The 19,813-nt window shown below is 46.9% G+C and overlaps 1 protein-coding gene across 1 annotated transcript in view; it reads left to right on the top strand.

Moving 5' to 3' along the window:
* The window catches only part of COL9A2 (collagen, type IX, alpha 2), a 69,849-nt gene that overhangs the window by 47,435 nt on the left and 2,601 nt on the right, over positions 1 to 19,813 (top strand). Inside the window, exons 23-32 of the mRNA XM_015424096.1 lie at positions 340 to 393; positions 945 to 998; positions 5,260 to 5,331; positions 6,566 to 6,601; positions 9,429 to 9,473; positions 11,194 to 11,226; positions 11,959 to 12,105; positions 16,854 to 16,908; positions 18,288 to 18,476; positions 19,725 to 19,802. Of these exons, the coding sequence (XP_015279582.1) occupies positions 340 to 393; positions 945 to 998; positions 5,260 to 5,331; positions 6,566 to 6,601; positions 9,429 to 9,473; positions 11,194 to 11,226; positions 11,959 to 12,105; positions 16,854 to 16,908; positions 18,288 to 18,476; positions 19,725 to 19,802 (763 nt within the window). The remainder of the gene's footprint in view (positions 1 to 339; positions 394 to 944; positions 999 to 5,259; positions 5,332 to 6,565; positions 6,602 to 9,428; positions 9,474 to 11,193; positions 11,227 to 11,958; positions 12,106 to 16,853; positions 16,909 to 18,287; positions 18,477 to 19,724; positions 19,803 to 19,813) is intronic.

Genomic DNA, 19,813 nt, shown 5'->3' with positions numbered 1-19,813 from the left:
TGAATTCTTGTTGCTCCCTTACCCTGAGTGGTCTCCTCTGGTTTACAGCAGATCTCTGGACACAAATTACAAAAAGTGTTAGGGGGTGAGTGAGAATCACTCTTAATGCTGCAGATTCCTTTCTGGGCCTGCAGGAGGCAGAATTGCACTATGAAATCCTAGAGTCACTAACCACAAATTGTCCCATGGCACCTCAAAGAATAAACACATTTGATGAATTTCACACCATAATCACCTCCTGTACCACAGAGCTCTGTGTTGTTTTGGCTACTACAGACTGACAAAGCTACTTTAAAAAAAATCCGCCTTATAGTAAGATCTCTGCATTCCCCCCCATAGGGTGAGCCTGGACCGCGCGGGGAAGTGGGCCCTCAGGGGGTTCCCGGTGTGAAGGTAGGTCCTGAATAATGTCCTCTAAGGCAGGGATAGTTTTGAGTTCTTAGGGAGGGGGGCATTTTCTTTAACAAAAAAATGGTATGTGCAGGATGGAAGGGTAAATTTAGTTTACTCATTAAATTGTACAAATAATTCCAGTGGTTTTTGTAAAGGCTTTTGAGGGTGAGCTGCTTTCTTCCTGGGCAAAGTTTTTGTGACCCATTCAGGGCCTGGGACGTGTATGTGGTCCTGTCCCAAACAGGACTGCCAGATAGAGAAATCCATGGGAGTGGTGCCTGGGGAAGGTGGAGTTTGGGCAAGAGAGGATGCTCTGTGGGGATGTGAAGCCACAGAGTCCTTTCTTCAAAGCTGCCATTTCCTCCAGGGGAACTAATCTCTTTAGCCTGGAGATGAGTTGAATTTCTGTGAGAACTTCAGGCCCCACCTGGAGGTTGACAACCCTAGGTTCCTCAGCAGCATGGCCATTAGAGGCCATTGATGTAGATGACCCAGGAAGAGCTGGACATTCTCTATTTATTTATTGACCTTCGTACCCTTCCTTTTCTCAGGGAGATCGTGGTGAGAGGGGCCTGGTGGGTACTCCAGGGCCACAGGGGAAAGTGGTGAGTATGTATGAGTCTGGAGTTCTTTCATCCAGTGGGACCGTTATTCCTTTTCCATCCTTCCCTGAGATATCCATTTATTATTCTGCAGTTTCTCCATGTGTTGTTCTGCCTTTTCTGTACCTTCCTTCTCCTTACCGTTTACCCAGTTGACTGACTCCTAAAACTGGAGCTTTGCCACATGCAGTTAGACCTCCAGCATCCAGATGCTGGGGAGAACCTTGGTCCTCTGAATATAACTGAGTCTGCAAGCCTTTCTTCCTGAGGCCCTGTGTTCACCAAAGTTCTGATATCTGAGGCTTACTTTTTCAGAATTAAAATGGGAGGAATAATGTTTACCTTTTAAAAGTTTTAAGGGCAAGAACTAATGGCATGAGGAGGAACTGGCCTTCTGTGTCTCTGCTTGATTCCTGAGTGAGCCTTCAGCTTGGTAGGTAGCAAGGATTCATGCAGAGATGCAACAGGTAGCCTCCTCCGAAGGACAGTAATTCTGCTGCACCCTTGCATGGAGAGTGAATAAATGACTCAGTTGTATTTCCAGAGTTACCAGAATTACATTCCCCTTGCTGAGGCCACTGGGAAGGAGCCAGAGCCAGAGATGGGGGTCATGCAGAGCAGGTTAGGCTGTCTGCTCTGGGAGTGGACTGGCTCTTTCACTTGCTGGGAAAGTTCTTGGTGGGCCGTTTTCAGCCAGGAGCAAGCTAGGCCAGGGGGCACCTGCAGTGCGACCACGCCTTCGGGTTAACTGGGCTCTGCTTGCTCCAGGGCTGTGTTAACATCCCAATCTGCTCTGGCCTCCTCTGCTATTATTCTTTAGGATTTGTGTTGTGCTTTCACATTCCCAAAGCACACTGGCTTTCAATGTGCTTACAGCAGCCCTGTAAGGTGGATCAGTTTCATTCCGTATTTCAGAAGGGATGGGTAGGGGCTGAGGCTGAGAGAGACAGAGCAGCTTGGCCATCTAGTGGACGCATGGTAAAGGTGACATTCGAACCAAGGGCTTCCTGAAGTTGGAGAGAGAAGCTGTCTTGTGGATGATATAGGAATTAGTTCTGTGTATGAAGAAGAGTTGAATGTATATGAAAGAAGAAAGTAAAGTTAAAGAGAAAAATAAAAAGTCTGAGTGACAGGATAAAAAGAAACAGTAAACATATATGGCCTAAGGAAAAAAGTGTTACAAAGTTACATGCCAAAATCCCTGACAGTGTGAGAGAAAAGTGTGTGAAAAACCAGTTGGAATTGTTCAGTATTTACCCATTCCTAGATACAGAGTACTATCCTGTTAATTACGAATTATATCAATAAATCTACTTTTATTAAGATACCAGCTCTGAAAGAAATACTTCCCAGGACCACATTCCTGCAGTTATTTAATTTCTTCCTTTCTCTCAAGCTGCCAGTGGGGCATTCGGTGCATACCAGCCAGGCCTAGACACAGTTCAGTGTCTGAGATTTGGGGTGTCAAGTTTGTCCATTTTCATACTGCTAAATTTGCAAACATCAGTTCCCTCAGTCCAAAAATTCTTCCAGGCCATTGTTTACTATGGGGCAGCAGAAGGGATAAGGATGCTAGCAGCCTGGAAGTTGTGTGCTAGTAGTAGGATTGCCAGGCCTGGCAACCAGCAGGAAGGGTTGGGGGCGGGGACATGGGTGTGTCTGTGATGTTGGCTGTGTCACTTCCAGGTACCCAAAAGTGATGCATCAGCACAGAGGCTGGCAGCAATTTTTTCTTTATTTTTCTCCCGCTGCTACTTGGAATGGCGATAGGCAAGACAGAAGATTAGCCAGAGGCCTGTCGCGGAGTGCGCTCCTGGCATCCCCACGTCACCGTTGAATTTAGTAGTCCAGTTGCACCCTGCTGAAGTCCCACTATAGTCACCACACAGACTCAGGTTTAGTGGTTAACTATATACAGTGCAGTTTATTTACAAGACAGCTCTCATCGACAAAATGCTTCGCCAAGCAGTCAACATTCAAATCAGCACACAATGTACAGAACACACACAGTTATATACACTGAACGACCAATCACATTACTGCTGAGTCACTCTGATAAGACATCAGCATTGCACCAGCCAGAACCGATTTGCTCTGGTTTCCTGGACTGACAGTTACTTTGACACCTGTCACTTAGATTGGCATGATCTATTTACACAGTTACACATGCTTCACACATGCTGAATACTTATATATTCCAACAAGGCCACCTGCTGTAGCTGGAGGTCTAGTAACCCTAGCTGGTAGGTACAACTCCCTGAAGCTGGCAAAGGCAGCTGTGAGCCTGTAAGTCTGGGGAGACCAGTTTCGGCCTCCTTTTGAGCAGGCTTGCCACTGGAGGGTTTCCCCTCTTCTCCCTAGCTTGCTTTTCAGCTACCAGGATTTCGTTTATTGCATCTAGTTATTTTAAATATTGAAATCCTACACTTTTCCTTTGACTTGAACAATGTTTCATGCAACCAAAATTTGCACTATGAAGATTTGGTGTAGCTTTTCCAGCTGGGACTGGGAGGAAGGTCATGTCAGCTATCTTCTTCCCAACCCTGCAGCCTTGGACGCACCAAAGAGACGTAGGCGAAGCTTTTCCCTGCATGGAGATAAACTGATGGGAAAGGTTTCTGCCACTGAATTCTTTAGGTTGTTGCGGACACAGGAGCAGGAACATGGGGGACAGTGGGTGAGATGCTTTCATATGCCAGATCGGAGTGTTTAAATGCTAGAAACTGAGCAAGGCAGTCAATCACACAAGGGAGCAGTGGTGTGTCCCCCCCCCGTCCCCCCCCAAGGATTTATAATAATCATGACCATTTCCACAAGACAGCCAGGAATGTTTCACTGTGAATTTACCTGAACCAGCCAGTGAGCGATGGGATCAAAGAAAAGCAGGAGGCAAAAGGTTCAGTCTCTTCCAAGGGCAGCCGAAAGGCCTTCAGCGTAAGGATGAATGTTTTCACAAGAATTAAACATTTCTGAGCGCATACAACAACTTCAGTGTTTTGAGACTGTGAAGGAACAAACTTGTAAGCCCTCCCTGTTCCTTTGGGTTGGTCCCCAAAAGGTTGGGAAAATCCCATGGCCTGCTTCAGCCAGAGTGCTTCGCATAACTGAGAGCTTGAGGGCTCTGACCTTGGAGCTTGAGGGCTCCTTCCCCCCACCCCTTCCCTGCTACCAGCTATGAACTCACAGGTGGGTGCCAGCTCATGGACAGAATGCAGTCCCTCTGGCTGAAGTACTGGGGTGAATTTCTGGGTGGAGGGCATTTCTCCACAGACTTGTTTGTATAGCCCTTTCCCTGTGCTTCAGAGAAGGAGAGGTCATAAAGAACCCCTTGGCATCCCGTGTGAAAATGGACAACCTGGTGCTAGCCACAAGCTGCAGTTTTTTAAATGCATGAACAACAAACCTCAGAGATCTTTGCAGAAGAAACGTCTGCCTGGGAAGTCTCAAAACAACCCTGTTCTTTCTTCTGATCTGTTTTGTTTGCCCACATCTTCTGTTAAGGTTAGAGAAAAATCACCAGGCTGTGCCCCGTGGGCATCAGAAAGTTTGTCGCTGAAACTACTGGTACCTCAGCAAGATCTCTTCTTGGCCATAATCACTCAGCTTAGTAATGGGAGCTGCTGTCATGTTTGTCTCGTTACTTTGAGGGCTGTTAAGAGAGATAACAAAACAAAGGGTGTTTGTCATCAGTATTGTGTAGCAATCAAAGCAACACTGGACAGGGGCCTGAGTTCAAATCTTTCTTCTGCCCTGACACTCACGGGGTGACCATGGGCCAGTCACTCTCTCCACCTAACCTACCCCACACAATTTTTGTGAGGAGAGGAAACGCATGTACGCTGCCCTTGGCTCTTTGGAAGAAGGGTGGCACGAAAACATGACTGGCTGATCTGCTCTTCTCTAGTCATTTGGTGCAGGGCAGCTTCTTACTGTGTATCCTCCTCTTTGGTGGTGCTCAGACAGAATCCCCTCCAGAAATCTCTCAGGTTTCCCGTTTGAGGTTTGCTGTGGATTCCAGTTCTGACAGTGTTGAATGTTTTTAAAGCATGGAGAAGCGCTTAGATACCCCATCACATAGACTAACATGCAACGAGCTGGCATGTAACCTGTGGCCAACCTGAGGGAGACTTGTGAAGGTGGCAGCCTCTCTGGTTCACTTTCCTTGACTTTCGTTATCGGAAAGATTCCCACTCCGGGGAAGGTGCCTTTTGCCTGCAGATCCTCTTCCTTCTCAGGAGTTTCCTCTTTGTTCTTTTATTTGCAGGGCGCTAAAGGGGAGCAGGGCCCCCCGGGAATCCCAGGCCCACAAGGTCTTCCTGGAGTTAAAGGTGACAAGGTACCATCTTCCCATCACTGACCCAAAAGTAATGACATTAGATGATACAAAGGGAGAAACCCAGTATGACTGGCCAGTCCGAGAGTCTCAAAAAAGGGAAACAAATCTACAACTTGGGCAGGTTCGCAGAAATAGGCATATTTTGCATAGATGTGATTAACTGTCATATGTTGCCTTTTAGAAGGTACTAGTGCAGTATCAAAAAACACAGAGGGGAGGGGAGAAGTTTGATTTGATAGGGTATTAGTGGCCAGAATTGGGGTTGCATATTTTCTGTGCTTAGATTGCTCAGATTATTAAAAATTCTGTGCCTGGACAATCCAGGTGACGCAGCAAGGAAATGTGAATAACTGTGCTTTTTGTTTACCACCACCCCAGTGGGGGCATTGCTGCCCGGTAGAAATGGGAGGTATAACTTTTCTAAATACCTTTGTGGCCTTAAAGGCTAGAAACTTGCTTCACTCACCAGCTGTTTGCTGGGCAGAGAGCTTCCTGATGCTGCAGTGTGCCTGCTCCCACAGGGTTTGCAGACTGGATAGCATACGGTCTTCGTGAGACTGGGGGCTGGGTTGTCCTTGGCATCATGGGTTTGACAAAATTGCCTTGTAGAAACTTGCATATGGTTTTGTAGTAAGATAGATCAAGAGGGGTAGCCGTGTTTGTCTGTCTGTAGCAGTAGAAAATAGCAAGAGTCCAGTAGCACCTTAAAGGCTAACAAAGAAAGAGGTACTTTTCTCCCTTTCTCACAATACAAGAACTCGGGCACTCAATCAAATTGCTGAGCGGTTGGGTTAGAACGGATAAAAGGAAGTACTTCTTCACCCAAAGAGTGATTAACACATTGGAATTCACTGCCACAGGAAGTGGTGGCGGCTACAAGCATGGGCGGCTTCAAAAGGGAATTAGATAAGCATATGGAGCAGAGGTCCATCAGTGGCTATTAGCCACAAGGTATAGATAGGGACTCTGGGGCAAGTGATGTTCTGTCTTCCTGGTGCTTGGGGGGGGGTCAACAGTGGGAGGACTTCTAATGTCCTGGCCCCACTGGTGGACCTCCTGATGGCACCTGGTAATTCTGGCCACTGTGTGACACAGAGTGTTGGACTGGATGGGCCTTTGGCGTGATCCAACATTGGCGTCTCTTATGTTATGTTCTTAAACATTGTGGCAGGGGATGAGCTTGTAGTAAGTACTGCTTCTCCTAAATGCCACATCTTTCTGTTCCATCCTCTAGGGCTTCCCGGGGAAAATTGGGTCCAAAGGTGATATAGTAAGTATCCATTCTTGCTTTAAAAAAAAAAGTTTACTTCTTTCTTCTTGAGGTGAGCTTGGTTAGAGCCACTGGAGAATTACCAGCTGCCCTGGGTGCTATTTGTCCAACCCTACTCGCTATACTTTGCATTCCAGTGGTTCAGTGAGGAGCATAGCATGCTAAGCAGGTGCGCACCTGGAGATCCATGTAAGCTCTAGAGGAATAGGACTTGATTTGTCAAGGGGTGGGTGTGTATTGCAAATCTTAGGAGCCAGGTAGAGTTTCTATAAGCCAGGAAGCGTAATGTTCAGCAACCCAAATATCAGTTGTCAGGCTTGGTTTTCAGATCCCATTTGTTACGGGGAACCTGGATAGGGATGTAATAAATAAATAATATTTTATTCATTTACTTGCAATATTTCCAAGGTGATTACAGTATAAATCTGAAACAAGGCCGTACAAAACCCTGGCATCGACCTTGAAAGCCTGACAGGATCTGGGTGCCTTCCTGTCTCCTGAAGCCCTTCTCTGTCCTCACCCCACTTAAAAAGATGAGGCAGGAAGTGGGACTGTCCCCCGTGAGGCCCGCCTGGCACCATCACACCTTGCACTAAAAATGCCCGGCTTTTCTCTTTAATTCAGACTTCAGGCTGAGTCTGTTGTTTGTTACAGTCCTTGCCCTGACAATCTGTGACACAATTGTCACTTGACTCAGCTCAGGGGCTTTATGAGAATGTGCTGAGATCAGCCACAATGGCTGTTTTGCTACTGATTTTACATGTGCATTTTGATTTCGCCGCTTTACATTTTTGGCTTGTTCATTTACCTTTCGCTTTTTAAAAAAACCATAAATCTGGTTCTTTTTGTATGTCTTGATTTCTGGTGTTAATCAGCCTTGATCAACTGGGAAATGTGGGATAGAAACATTTTTCATAAAAGTACCTGCCTTAGACTGAATCAGACCCTTGGTCCACCAAGGTCAGTATTGTCCACTCAGACCAGCAGCAGCTCTCCAGGGTCTCAGACAGAGGTCTTTCACATCACCTCCTGCCTGGTCCTTTTAACTGGAGATGCCGGGGATTGAACCTGGAACCTTCTGCAAACTAAGCAGAGTCTGTACCCCTGAGCTACAACCCCTCCCGTAGCTATGGTGTATTCCTCATAGCAAACTTGATGGTTGGATTTCTGTCAGTAAAACAATGAAATAGGGCCAGAACATGTGTTATACTGTTGAAAATATTACACTATATGTAAAGGAAAATGTTAAAAATCAATAAAAATTGTTAATAATAATAATAAAAAATAGGGCCAGAACAACAGTTGAGGTTTCAGCATACTCTGAGGACTTCCTTGGCATGCTGGGAAAAAAAATTAGTTTGTAAATTTTAAAAAAGGAAGTGGCGGGGTGGGGAGGGCTCCCCCAAAGAAGAAGAGATTGGATTTCTACCCCGCCCTTCACCACCCAAAGGTGTCTCAGAGCGGCTTACAAACTCCTTTCCCTTCCCCTCCCCACAACAGACACCCTGTGAGGTAGGTGGGGCTGAGAGAGCTCTGTCACAAACTGCTCTTTTTCAAGGACAGCTTTTATCAGAACTATGGCTTGTCGAAGGCCATCCAGCCAGGTGCAAGTGGAGGAGTGGGGAATCAAACCCTGTTCGATTAGAGTCCGTGCACTTAACCACTACACCAAACTGACAAGTGCTGGGCATGCCTGTTGTCCTCCCAGAATTCACAGAGGGCTGGATCCCATGTTTCTGTCCCATGTATGGTGGTGGTTTCCCCCAATGCCAGAAGACTCCTTGCACTGGGGAGGGGGCAGAAGGGGGGGGGAAGCACCAGCATTCATGAGATCAGCAGGATTCAGCCCAGCTGACTGCTGAACATTGCTGAATGTTAGTTAAAGGGGAATTGGTGAATGTTAGTTAAAGGGGAAAACATGGAATATGGTGGGACAGATGGAGCAATCATCCTGCTTGATCCCCCTGGGGATTTTACTATCCCAGAGAGGGAGATTTCCCAATGATGTACTCCTGCACTTCTTTGCAGAAGCTTAGCATTTAAATAAAAAATACAAACCCAAGTAAACCCAAAATAAAATAAAAGCAACATTCATTATTATTTGTAGTAATAATAATAACTGTTGTATGTTTGCAGCTTGCTGACTTCAACTGTTTTGGCCTCTTGGATTAAATTGGTTCTGCAAATGGCACTCCTGGCTACCTATCCAGTGTGCCCTGATTCCACAGGGCAACATGCTTCAGGGCAAAGTCCCTTGGCAAAATCCTTGGCAGGGAGAAATAAATGTTAGGGAGTGGTGTTAGTGGCTGGTGAGTTACCACCAGAGCAGAGTTGCACATTATAGTGCAGAGCCAAGTCCCAAAAGAGTCCAATGTCCACACAGTTAGGTGGGAAGGAATATGTACAAGGTTTTATTTACAAAAAGTCCTGTAAAGCAGTGCAGGTATACACAAGTCCAACTGACAAAGTGCTCCGCCATACACCAATACGTCAAAGAGGATAAAGTGGACTGTACAGTGAATGCTTATATATGTACATTAATCAATCAGCACTCACTGCTGAGTCATTCTGATATTGCTATCACAAAGCCAGTCAGAACCGGTTCACTCCAGCCAGAACTGCTAGCATGAGGACTGTTTGCTGTCACTTAGATGAACAGAATCTGACACCTCATATCTTCTCACTCTGACAATAAACTCTTCTGGGGTGGTTCAGGACAAATAGTTGCACCAGAAACATAGGGATGGAGCAGTGAGGCAGAAGGCGAAGGGATTTCTTTGGCTTGACGAGGCAGACTGTTACTTGGCCCTCTCCTCTTTCCTCACAGGGAGATCCCGGTGTCGAAGGCCTGCCTGGGGAGAAGGGAGAGAAGGTAAGAGGATCTTGCTTGGCTTGCTCATTCTAATCTGAGCCGGCGGGTAGCATTCAGCGGGTGGAAAGTACTCGGCTGAGCCAGATCCAGGGATGTGCTGGCTCCTCTGTCCCTTCCTTTCCCCGGAAGAAGTGGCTGCTCCAAGGGTTGTACAGAATGAACAGAAATCTCTCCCATGATCTCAGTGGAGGCTGGGCAATGCCAGGATCAGAATTTGCCTGTGCCGTTATGAAATAGAGAAAGCCATTCGTTTCCATGGGACATTGTTGGGGAGAGGGATAAACTTGCCACTGGCAACTCTAGTTTCTCAGGACTGATGCCTAGTTTCTGTTTTGTGATTTGTAGTCCATAAAACATAATGGGACCCATAAAATTGCTCCCTTCCTATCTGGAGGGCCTCCCCCTTAATGCTGTCTTTTGGTGTACTTAATTTGAATGTTGTAACCTTGCATGACCTTGCCAACTACCATGTGAGGCCTAGAGGTGTTCAGGGATTACATCTGATCGCCAGATGACAAAGCTCAATTCCCCTGGAGAAAATGGCTGCTTTGAAGGGTGGACTTTTTGGCATCCCATCTCTGCTGAGCTCCATACCCACCCCCCAGGCACCACCCCCAAATCTTGTTGATTTCCCAACAGGGAGTTGGCAACTTTAGCTGTGCCCTTGAGTTTTATCAGAGTGGCCATCTGTGTTTGATCCAACAAGAGGACAAACGAAAGGAGAAGAGCTCTCCAAAGAAGTGGACAAAAGGGGAGAGGGAATTGTAGTACACAATTTGCTTATGCTAATTTACACATTTATTATTTAAGGAGAAATGCAACCCATCATAGTGTCAGCTCTCCTTGCTGGGCAGGTGATAACTGTAGATGGAGAACTTCTCAAGATGCCTCCTGCTTTTTGTCTATGGCTCCACAACTTTGAGTCAACCCAAAACAGCTTAGTCTAATTTGAGCATCCCATCTTCCAATGTCACAGAGTTAGGGATAGCCTTATGGCTGCTCAAGAATTTTGCTCCACAGCCACATCAGCTGTTTGACTGGACAGAGGTAGATCCCAAACCTTTCAGAGGAGAGGCCTCCAAAAAAGAGGCCATCTGGCCACCCTCAGTTTTGTGCCTTCTGCCACTTCCCTTTGATGCCAAAGTTTACAGGCATGGAAAAATATATCTGGTTGGTTCAAACTGGTGCAGGAAATCCAGCTCCCCCTCCACTGCTTCACTAGCCTCCCCACCCTCCGAGCCAGCTTCCTCACTCCTCAGCCTTCAAAACTTCTTGATTCTTCCCAGCAATTTTCCCCTTGTCCTTATTAAAGTCCCCCCTCTCATCAGCTTTTCCACTTTCCTCAAATGATGCACCATTAATCAGTGTACTGACATCTTCTATCTGAGCAGTTAGAATGTTTGTGAACACTCCATGGCTTCAAAGCGATTCTGCCAAGAGCTATTCTTGGGTCAGGTACAAACTAGGCAATCAATAACTGGCTTAGGGGTGAAAAACGTTTCCCTGTTTCTTTCTTCTGTGAGGAAGATCACTGCTTGTCTTGTTTCCTAGACAAGAAAAGTAAAACTAAGCATTTTTGTAGATGACCCAGCCTCGAGGTATGCATGATCTTTTCTTTCTTTCTTTTCCTATTGATACACTGATGGTCGTTTCCCTCTGGATAGTCAAAAGTGGGGCTGCTCTTGTGAGGCTCAGCTTACTTTCTGTTTTTCATTCCTAGGGTGAATCTGGAGAGCCAGGACCCAAGGGACAGGTGATTATTTGCAAAGCAGAATGTAAATACGCCCTGACTTCAGCATTGCAAGTTAGGAGGGTACAAATCTTTATGTAAACAAAAGGCTTAATTTAATCCTGAAGATCTGTGAAGAAAAGCACAATGACGTTGGGGAGGGGTTAGTAGAGAAAAACAAGTCTCTCTGAGGGATACGCGAGGAGTTTCTAAAATGATGTGGGTAAAATTGTGCATGAAGTGAATGAATAAAGCAGCAACATTTTCACTCTGATTGCAAGAGCTCAACAAAGAAGGGACAGCTAGAAGGTGAAAGACCTTCTTGCTTTGTGCAGTGAGTCAGTAACCTTGGAACTTGTTGCTACAAGTTGTTGCGATGGCTGCTTCAAACAGTTTCAAAAATCAGTTTGACGGGTACCGAAGACAGTGTTTCTAAGCCATGATAATCAAAAACTAAAACCCTTGATCAGCTTATGGGGCTATCTTATGTTGCTAACTAGTATGGTCTGGTAGATTTTAACTCTTGTGCCCTGTATGTTGAACCCTCAGTAGTACCTGCCAGGTTGTTGAAACATAGAATCTGGACTTGGATGAATCACTGGTCATAGCCAGTGTGGCAATACAGATTCTATTGATTCAATGCGTAAAGAACTTTCTGGGAGGGTCTTCTCATGGTGCAGTATATCTCCAGTGCACAAAGGGAATGTGGGATACTTGAAAAGAGGCCTCGTCTTACCAGCATCTCTTGTTCCACAGCAAGGTGTCCGCGGAGAACCTGGTTTTCCTGGACCTACTGGGGATGCGGGAGCACCTGGCATCAGAGGGTTCCCTGGACCTCCCGGTCCTCGGGGGCTTGGTGGTGAGCGTGGCGTACCTGGAATGCCTGGGCCTCAGGGTGCCCCAGTAAGTAAATCCCATAATGCTCTATCCTGGCAATGAAAAAGGCATGTGGTATACAGCACCTACTAGGATGAGAAAAGCAGTTGTTTTTGTCGGCTAGAAGACTAGCAGTTATCTGTGGACTTCCCTAATTTAACTCCTGTCTGGGAAACGGTGTTAGTCTTCTGTAGTTCTGGGTCCACAACCATCTGTGTGGGGAAATGGACCCAGCTCACAAGTCCATGACCAGAAGGGATAAAAAGGCCCTCCCTTGACTGCCTTCAACTTGCCAGTCCCAGGTAGAAGGTGCCCACAATTAGAACAGGACCTTCCAAACCTTTGTAAGCCGCCCTGAGCCCTACGGGGGAGGGCGGGGTATAAATCTGATAGATAAATAAATAAATAAGATAAATGCAATTCTGCAGACAAGACAAAAAGTTTCCCTAAACATCCATTGCTCATGTTCATTGGGACTGAATGAATGCAGTCCTGGTTCGGTGGAGACTTCGGTTCAAATCCTTGCTGAGCCATTTAGCATCATATTTGGTTTGAGCAAATCTCTCTCAGTCGAAATAGACAAGACACGAAAAAATCCCTAATAAGGATCAGAGCTAATGCAACCAAAGGGCTATTTAAATCATGGAAGAGATGGGAAGGAAAGAACTGAACACGTTCTTCCCCTCTCACCTCCCTCAGCAACCTTTTCCGGTCTTCAGAGCCTCTCCCCTGGCCTGCTAACTGGCCTTTAAAGTCCGGCAGAAGATCCTAATCACCTCTTGTCTAGCTTGGCCCTCTGGCTAGCCTTCTTGGCAGGGCTGCGGGGAAGATGAGACACTTAAAGTGGTGCAGATGTGATTCCCAAAGAGCATGCCAGAGCAAACTGATAGGTCACAAAAGAGCTGGAATTAGGCTATGATAAAATAGCCAATGAATGTTTAAAAAACTCCTGCAGGCCTCAAAGTAGCTCATAACAGAGGTTGCCTACTGTGTTTCTGAATGATTCACATCTCTGGTTTTGCGTCCAGCAGTAGAGAAACACTTCGCCATGTCTCTGTGTTGTGTGTATTTTTTCAGTCTTTCCTGATTCAGAGACTCAGCAGAATTACCTGCCTGCACAAGAGGCAGCCCATTGTGTCTCTGCATAGATTCACTACTTTGGGTTTCCAGTCACAAGGCATGCCAAGATCAGTGATTCATGTAAATTACAGGGGGTGGGGGTGTGTCTTCTGAAGGTACCTTATTCAAAACCTTTTCAAAGGCAAGAATTTCTCCACTTTGAATTAAGAAGACTGGCAGAAGTTTGAGAAGCAACAGGCACTGGTCTGCCAGGTGATTCCAGTAAACTCAGCCCCTGGGCTGAAGGTTCCAGTCCCAATTTCCGAGGGTTCAGGAGAGAGATAAATAGGCAGAAGAGATTTATGATGCATTTTCCTGATGGTTTAAAGGCCAATAGCAATTGCATACCCCCTTCTGCTATTCACATTGGGCCCACAGCACAGGAGCAGGGACAGAAGAATTTAACCATTCCATCCCTGCACAGTTTGGCAAATCTAATCAAGTCAGAGCCAGCATGGTGTAGAGGGTAAAGTGTCTGATTAACATTGGGCAGGTAAAGGTAAAGGTTCCTTTGCTCGAAAGCCAGTCGAATCCGACTCTAGGGTTGTGGTGCTCATCTCCGTTTCAAAGCCGAAGAGCCAGCGCTGTCCGAAGACGTTCTCGTGGTCATGTGGCCGGCATGACTAAACACCAAGGCGCACGGAACGCTGTTACCTTCCCACCAAAGTGGTACCTATTTATCTACTTGCAATTTCTTGCTTTCGAACTGCTAGGTTGGCAGGAGCTGGAACTAGAGATGGGAGCTCACTCCATCATGTGGCACCCGGGCCTCGAACTGCTGAACTACCGACCTTCCACAGCCTGCAGTTCAGCGTCTTAACCACTTGAGCCACCCAGGTTCAAATCCTCATTTTGTCACAAAGCTAACAGGGCCAGTCACTCTTTCAGCCTAGCCTACCTTATAGTGTTGTTGTTAGAAGAAAAGGAGGAGAGGGTAACCCTGTGTGCCTCCCTGAGCTTGTTAGAGGAAGGGCATTATAAAACTGTGCACGTCTGTGTTCTTAGGAGCTCTAGACAAGAATTTTAGGAGTGTGCAAAGAGTCTTTCTCTTTCCAGGATTAATAAGAGCAGAGACGAGTCAGCTTTGATAACTGAAACTGTGTGGGGGGTGGAAGGGTCTCTGCAGGGCCAGTGAAGATGTTACCCCAGGCTTTTAGTTGAGGGCAACACAGTTAGGACTGCCACCATCTTTCTCCTCCTGTGGTGACCAATGTTCCCTCTAAGGTGTGGAGTCCTGTGAGCAAGAATTCTACTTTGTGAGCTACTGGCCTTAAAGTTGTGAGCAAGTGATTTGGCTGCTGCATATATTAGTTTGCTTTGGAGCCCTCCTTCCTGAGCTAAGGCAAAAATGTGTGAGCCGGAGGCTAAAAAACTGTGAGCTAGCTCACACTAACTCAGCTTAGAGGGAACACTAGTCCCCACGTTCCCCTCCCTGCCCTGCTGCTCAGAGAGCACTGCAACGGCCAAAAGGGGCTGATGGCCATCTGAATCTGATTAATGTATTAATGTACTGTGTTAATTTTATCAGGATTATTATGTTTTATCTGTTTTTATCCGTTTTTATCAGTTTAAAGTTGTCAATTGCCCAGAGCCCATTCACGGGGTTGGGCGATCCATAAATCTAATAAGTAATAATAGTAATAATTAAACTCCTCCCCCCAGCACTGTGGCCCCAACCCAAGGTGGGCTCTTGCATGGTGCCTATTGGCTTTTGAAAGAGTCTGGAAAGATTCCATCGTAGACCACAGAGTCAGTTTTCACCTTTTTAAGTGTCACAATCCTGTCGTGGGCATTTTGGACATTATAAATAAGACCACACCACCCCCTTATGGCCGGTGCCAAATACTGCAAAAATTGATAACCTTTTTTTGACCATCAAGTCACAGCTGACTGACGGTGTTCAAGGCAAGAGATCTTTAGAGGAGGTTTGCCGTTGCCTGCATCCGCGTTACAATCCTGGACTTCCATGGAGGTCTCTCATCCAAATTCTAGCCAGGGCCGAGTCTACTTAGCTTCTGAGATCTGATGAGACTGGGCTAGCCTGGGGCTATCTAGGTCCTGTGGTGGCTCAAGTGGTTAAGACGCTGAACTGCAGGCTGTGGAAGGTCGGTAGTTCAGCAGTTTGAGACCCGAGTGTGCCGCATGACGGAGTGAGCTCCCGTCTCTCGTTCCAGCTCCTGCCAACCTAGCAGTTCGAAAGCAAGACATTGCAGGTAGATAAATAGGTACCACTTCGGTGGGAAGGTAACAGCGTTCCGTGCGGCTTGGTGTTTAGTCATGCCGGCCACATGACCACGGAAACGTCTTCGGACAGCGCTGGCTCTTCGGCTTTGAAACGGAGATGAGCACCGCAACCCTAGAGTTGGAGTCGACTGGCTTTCAAGCAAGGGAACCTTTACCTTTTTATCTAGGTCAGGGTTTATGAAATAAGAAACATTTGAATGGATGCTTCCGTTTTCCTTCATCTTCCCAGAAGACCAAGGGTATAGCAGGGTAAACAGCTCCATTCAGCACTATTTTATCTCTACAAAGTAGCTTAGCATTTTACGGGGCATGCAGACAGTAGGCCTTGAGATAGTGGCCTGGAACATCTTCTCCTCATCCCACCAGTCTGGTGAACAGTTCTGGAGAACTCAAAATCTTGTATTGTTTTGGAAGAGTGAATAGTATTATAAAATAGTACTTAGTAATAATTGAAAGTTTCTGGACCCTACGAATGCAAAAATAAGATGACGCATTGTCAGGCTCTCTGTGCATTTTGCAGTTTACAACTCGCCTGTCATTGAGAGAGGAGGCTCCTCTCTCTCCCTCTCTTTGAAATGTCTGGGGCTTGTCACCTTCGCGATGCCAAATGTCCGGGCTTCTCAAATGTCTGTGCTCTTGTTTCTTTGCTATGAAAGGCTACGTGCCTATGGGGGGAAGGGGGGGAGCTGACGGTTAGTTCTGGAGGGCAAATGCTGGGGGTGTGTGTGATTGGGTCCTGATCTTTAGTGCTTTTACATGAATTCCCTATATCTGTATCCTTCGCGCGTGTAACTTCAGTTCTAACAATAGATGTGTCCAGGATGGTCTGTATCAACTGTCTCAGTAAAGTTAGCTTTCTACAAACCGGCTGGTGTTGAGAACTGATTGAACCAGAAACCTGACACGCATAGGCATTGCTTGGAAAAGCAAAGGGGGCAAGTAAACTGCCCCCTCTTCAGTGTTCTTGCATATCTGTCTGCCTCTCCTTGTGCCTAGCTGAATCAGAAATTATTATGCAAAGTAAGTAATCACAGGCACAGTGGATTTTAGGCAAGAGGACGTGGTCTTTTGCGTCACCCAGTCTGGACTGAGTCACAGTTACCCCCAGGATGCATCATTTTGCCAACCTGTTGGTTTCTTGATTGCTGAGCTGATCAGGATGTGATTATATTGCTGCCCCTCCCCTCTTTCCCCTGGGGCACTGAGAAGACCAACATGGCTTGGGCTGGGGGGGTGGGCAGGAATGGAGGAAGGAGCCCAGTGCTGTGTGCTGAGAGGCAAAGGAAAGCATCCCTTATTTAACTGCATTACTTTTTTTGTAAGTTGCTTTGAGGAATGTAAAAATGTGTAAAAATGAAATAAGTGCTATGATAGCCATGTATGAATGAGATCTTTCTTTTTTGCCTCTGCAGGGCAGGGATACAGGAGATCAGCACATTGTCGACGTGGTCCTGAAAATGTTGCAAGGTAAGGTACCAAAATAATGTAAGAGACCTGCTGGGTCACACCCAAGACCTTTTGGGTCCGGCACATCCTGCCTGCAAGGCCCAGGCAGCACTCCGGGAAGCCCACAAGCAGGCCACAAAGGCAGCAGCCCTCCCCTCCCTCTTTGGTCATCCCACAGAACCAGATAATCTGGAAATGGAAGGTCCATTTAGCTTTCATAGCTCATCATGGCCCTCGGTGGTTGGGAGAGCACAGAGTCCCCTTTAAAGCCTTCTAAGGCCTCGTTGATGCATTCCCCCAGGACTAAACAGCACAGCTTTTCTCGGGATTCAGGTTGCTGGTGGGGCCTGCAGAGCCTTTGAATTCCAACCTGAAAACCATTTTCCCACATGCATAATGCTAACGTTAGGAGAAGAGTTCAACCTCGCCTTCTCCCTGTTGTGCTCTCTTTTTGTGGGCAGGGTGTTTGTTCATGAGGAAGCATTCAAAGCATACATACAATTCTCTTTGCCTGCAGCCTGGGGCAATGCTCCCTCTAAGCTGTGGAGCCCTGTGAGCAAAGATTGTACTTTGTGAGCTATTGGTATTAAAGTTGTGAGCAGGTGATTTGGCTACTGCATACATTAGTTTGCACTGGAGCCATCCTTCCTGAGCTAAGACAAAAAGGTGTGAGCCGGAGGCTAAAAAACTGTGAGCTAGCTCACACTAACTCAGCTTAGAGGGAACACTGGCCTGGAGTGGGTCACTTTCAGGCAAAACTTTACAACTTGTTTTTGTTTGAACTGTTTGGCTGTTAACCAGTCTCCATCAACATATCTTGTGGCAGGGAATTCTAGGGGTTAACTGTGTACTGTTTTGAATCAGGAGGGAAGTACGTATCAGTTTGGTATAGTGGTTAGGAGCACGGACTCTAATCTGGGAGAACCGGGTTTGATTCCCCACTCCTCCACATGCAGCTGCTCGTGTGACCTTGGGTCAGTCATAAGTTATTTTGGAGCTGTTCTCTCAAGGGCAGTTCTCGGGACAACTCTCTCAGCCTCCCCTACCTCACAGGGTGTCTGTTGTGGGGAGGGGAAGGGATTGTAACCCGCTCTGAGACTCCTTTGGGTAGTGAAGGGTGGGGCATAAATCCAATCTCTTCCTCCTCTTCTTCACACAAAGCATGCTGGGTGACTTTGGATCAGTTACAAGTTATTTCAGACTATTCTCTCGTGAGCAGTTCTCGAAACAGCTCTCTCAGCCCCAGCTACCTCACAGAGTGTCTGTTGTGGGGAGGGGAAAGGAAAGGAGATTGTAAGCCACTCTGAGACTCCTTTGGGTAGTGAAGGGCGGGGGTATAACGCCAATCTCTTCTCTTCTCCTTCTATATCTTCCAACTTCTGTGTTTCTTTGCTGTTCAGAGCAACTGGCTGAATTAGCCGTGAGTGCTAAAAGAGCCTCCCTGGGTGGGGCAGGTGTGATGGGACCTCCTGGGCCTCCTGGCCCCCCTGGGTCTCCTGGTCACCAAGGGCCACATGGACATCCTGGCGCTCGCGGCATCCCAGGAATCATCGGGGCTGTGGGGCAGATTGGCAACACTGGACCCAAAGGTAAGCCTGTTTCCCTGTATGGAAATCCATCTGGACGTCTACAGAATTCCAGCACTCCTTCCAGGCCAACTGGTGAAAGGGGTCGGGGAGGGCATTGTCGAAGTCCGATGACATCACTTCCGGGGAAAACCAGTGACGGCGGGTGGCTTTAGGAATCATCAGAAACTCTATGGCTTTACTGTCCTGACCTGGATAGCCCAGGCAAGCCCGATCCTGTCAGGTCTCAGAAGCTAAGCAGGGCCAACCCTGGAAAGTAATTGGATGGGAGACCTCCAGGAAATCCCAGGGCAAGGAGGCCAGAGGCAGGTGATCAAGCCACTTCTCTGAATGTCCTCCCTGGCCCAGCCATGACTTCCAGGCACGAGGGTACACATGCACGTGCACACACACACACACACACAACATGCAAAAATGCCCCCTCCCCCCAAAAGAAAGAAACTCTATGACTTTACCTAGAGCTACCTGCTTTCACTTTTGGGTTTCCCCTGGAAGGGATGTTACCTCATCATGCTGGCAATGCTGCTTTTTTTTTTTAATTACTCCCCAGCCAACGCTTGAAGCGGTGGTGGGCAGTGGGCACCAGTAGAGTAACCATCAATTAAAAAAATAATAAAACAGCATCCCCAGTGATAAACCATCCCAAACTTAGCACTTATAAAACCATCCAAATGCCACAGCAAGGAGTAACACAATCCAAAAAGTGTTGGCATTGGGCAGGAGTGAGGCCATAAAATACTAAAACAGGTGGGATAAAACTTTAGTTAAGAACACAGGCATGTCTGAGAAGGCAACCAGGAGAGCCTCAAAGGGGGGAGAGCATGCCAGAGAGACACTGCCTTCTGAAGTTAGGTCGGTGGATGTCTGAGATGTAGCCACATTTGCAAAAAGAAAGTACCCCAATTGCAGAATGCCCTCCCCAAGATATTCATCAAGCACCCCATCGACTGAATTTTAGGCACCCGCTGAAACCTCTTTTATCTGTCTGAGGGTTTTACCAATTGACCAGCTTCTTGCTGCTTTACGTATGTTGCTATTGCTATTGACTTCAAGCTCCTGCTTTATCGGTTTATGTGTTTACTGTCATGAGGTTTTATATGTACTGATTACCAGAAGCCAGCTTAGAAATGTTGTCAGTGGAAATGGGAGATGGAAATATCTGAAATGAAGCAGTCGCCAAATCATCCTTCCTGCCACATGCATCTGTAGCAATCAAACTCTCTCTGGCTTTTCCCCCTTCCAAACTTATAGGAAAGAGGGGAGAGAAAGGAGAGCAAGGAGAACCTGGGCGTGGACATCAAGGGATGCCAGGGCCGCCAGGTATCCCAGGTAAGATTCCT

Source organism: Gekko japonicus, unplaced genomic scaffold (assembly GCF_001447785.1).
Source record: "Gekko japonicus isolate JY-2015 unplaced genomic scaffold, Gekko_japonicus_V1.1 scaffold877, whole genome shotgun sequence".
Classification (NCBI taxonomy): domain Eukaryota; kingdom Metazoa; phylum Chordata; class Lepidosauria; order Squamata; family Gekkonidae; genus Gekko; species Gekko japonicus.
The sequence above is the reverse complement of the archived record's forward strand: the minus strand, read 5'-3'. Positions and strand labels throughout refer to the sequence as shown.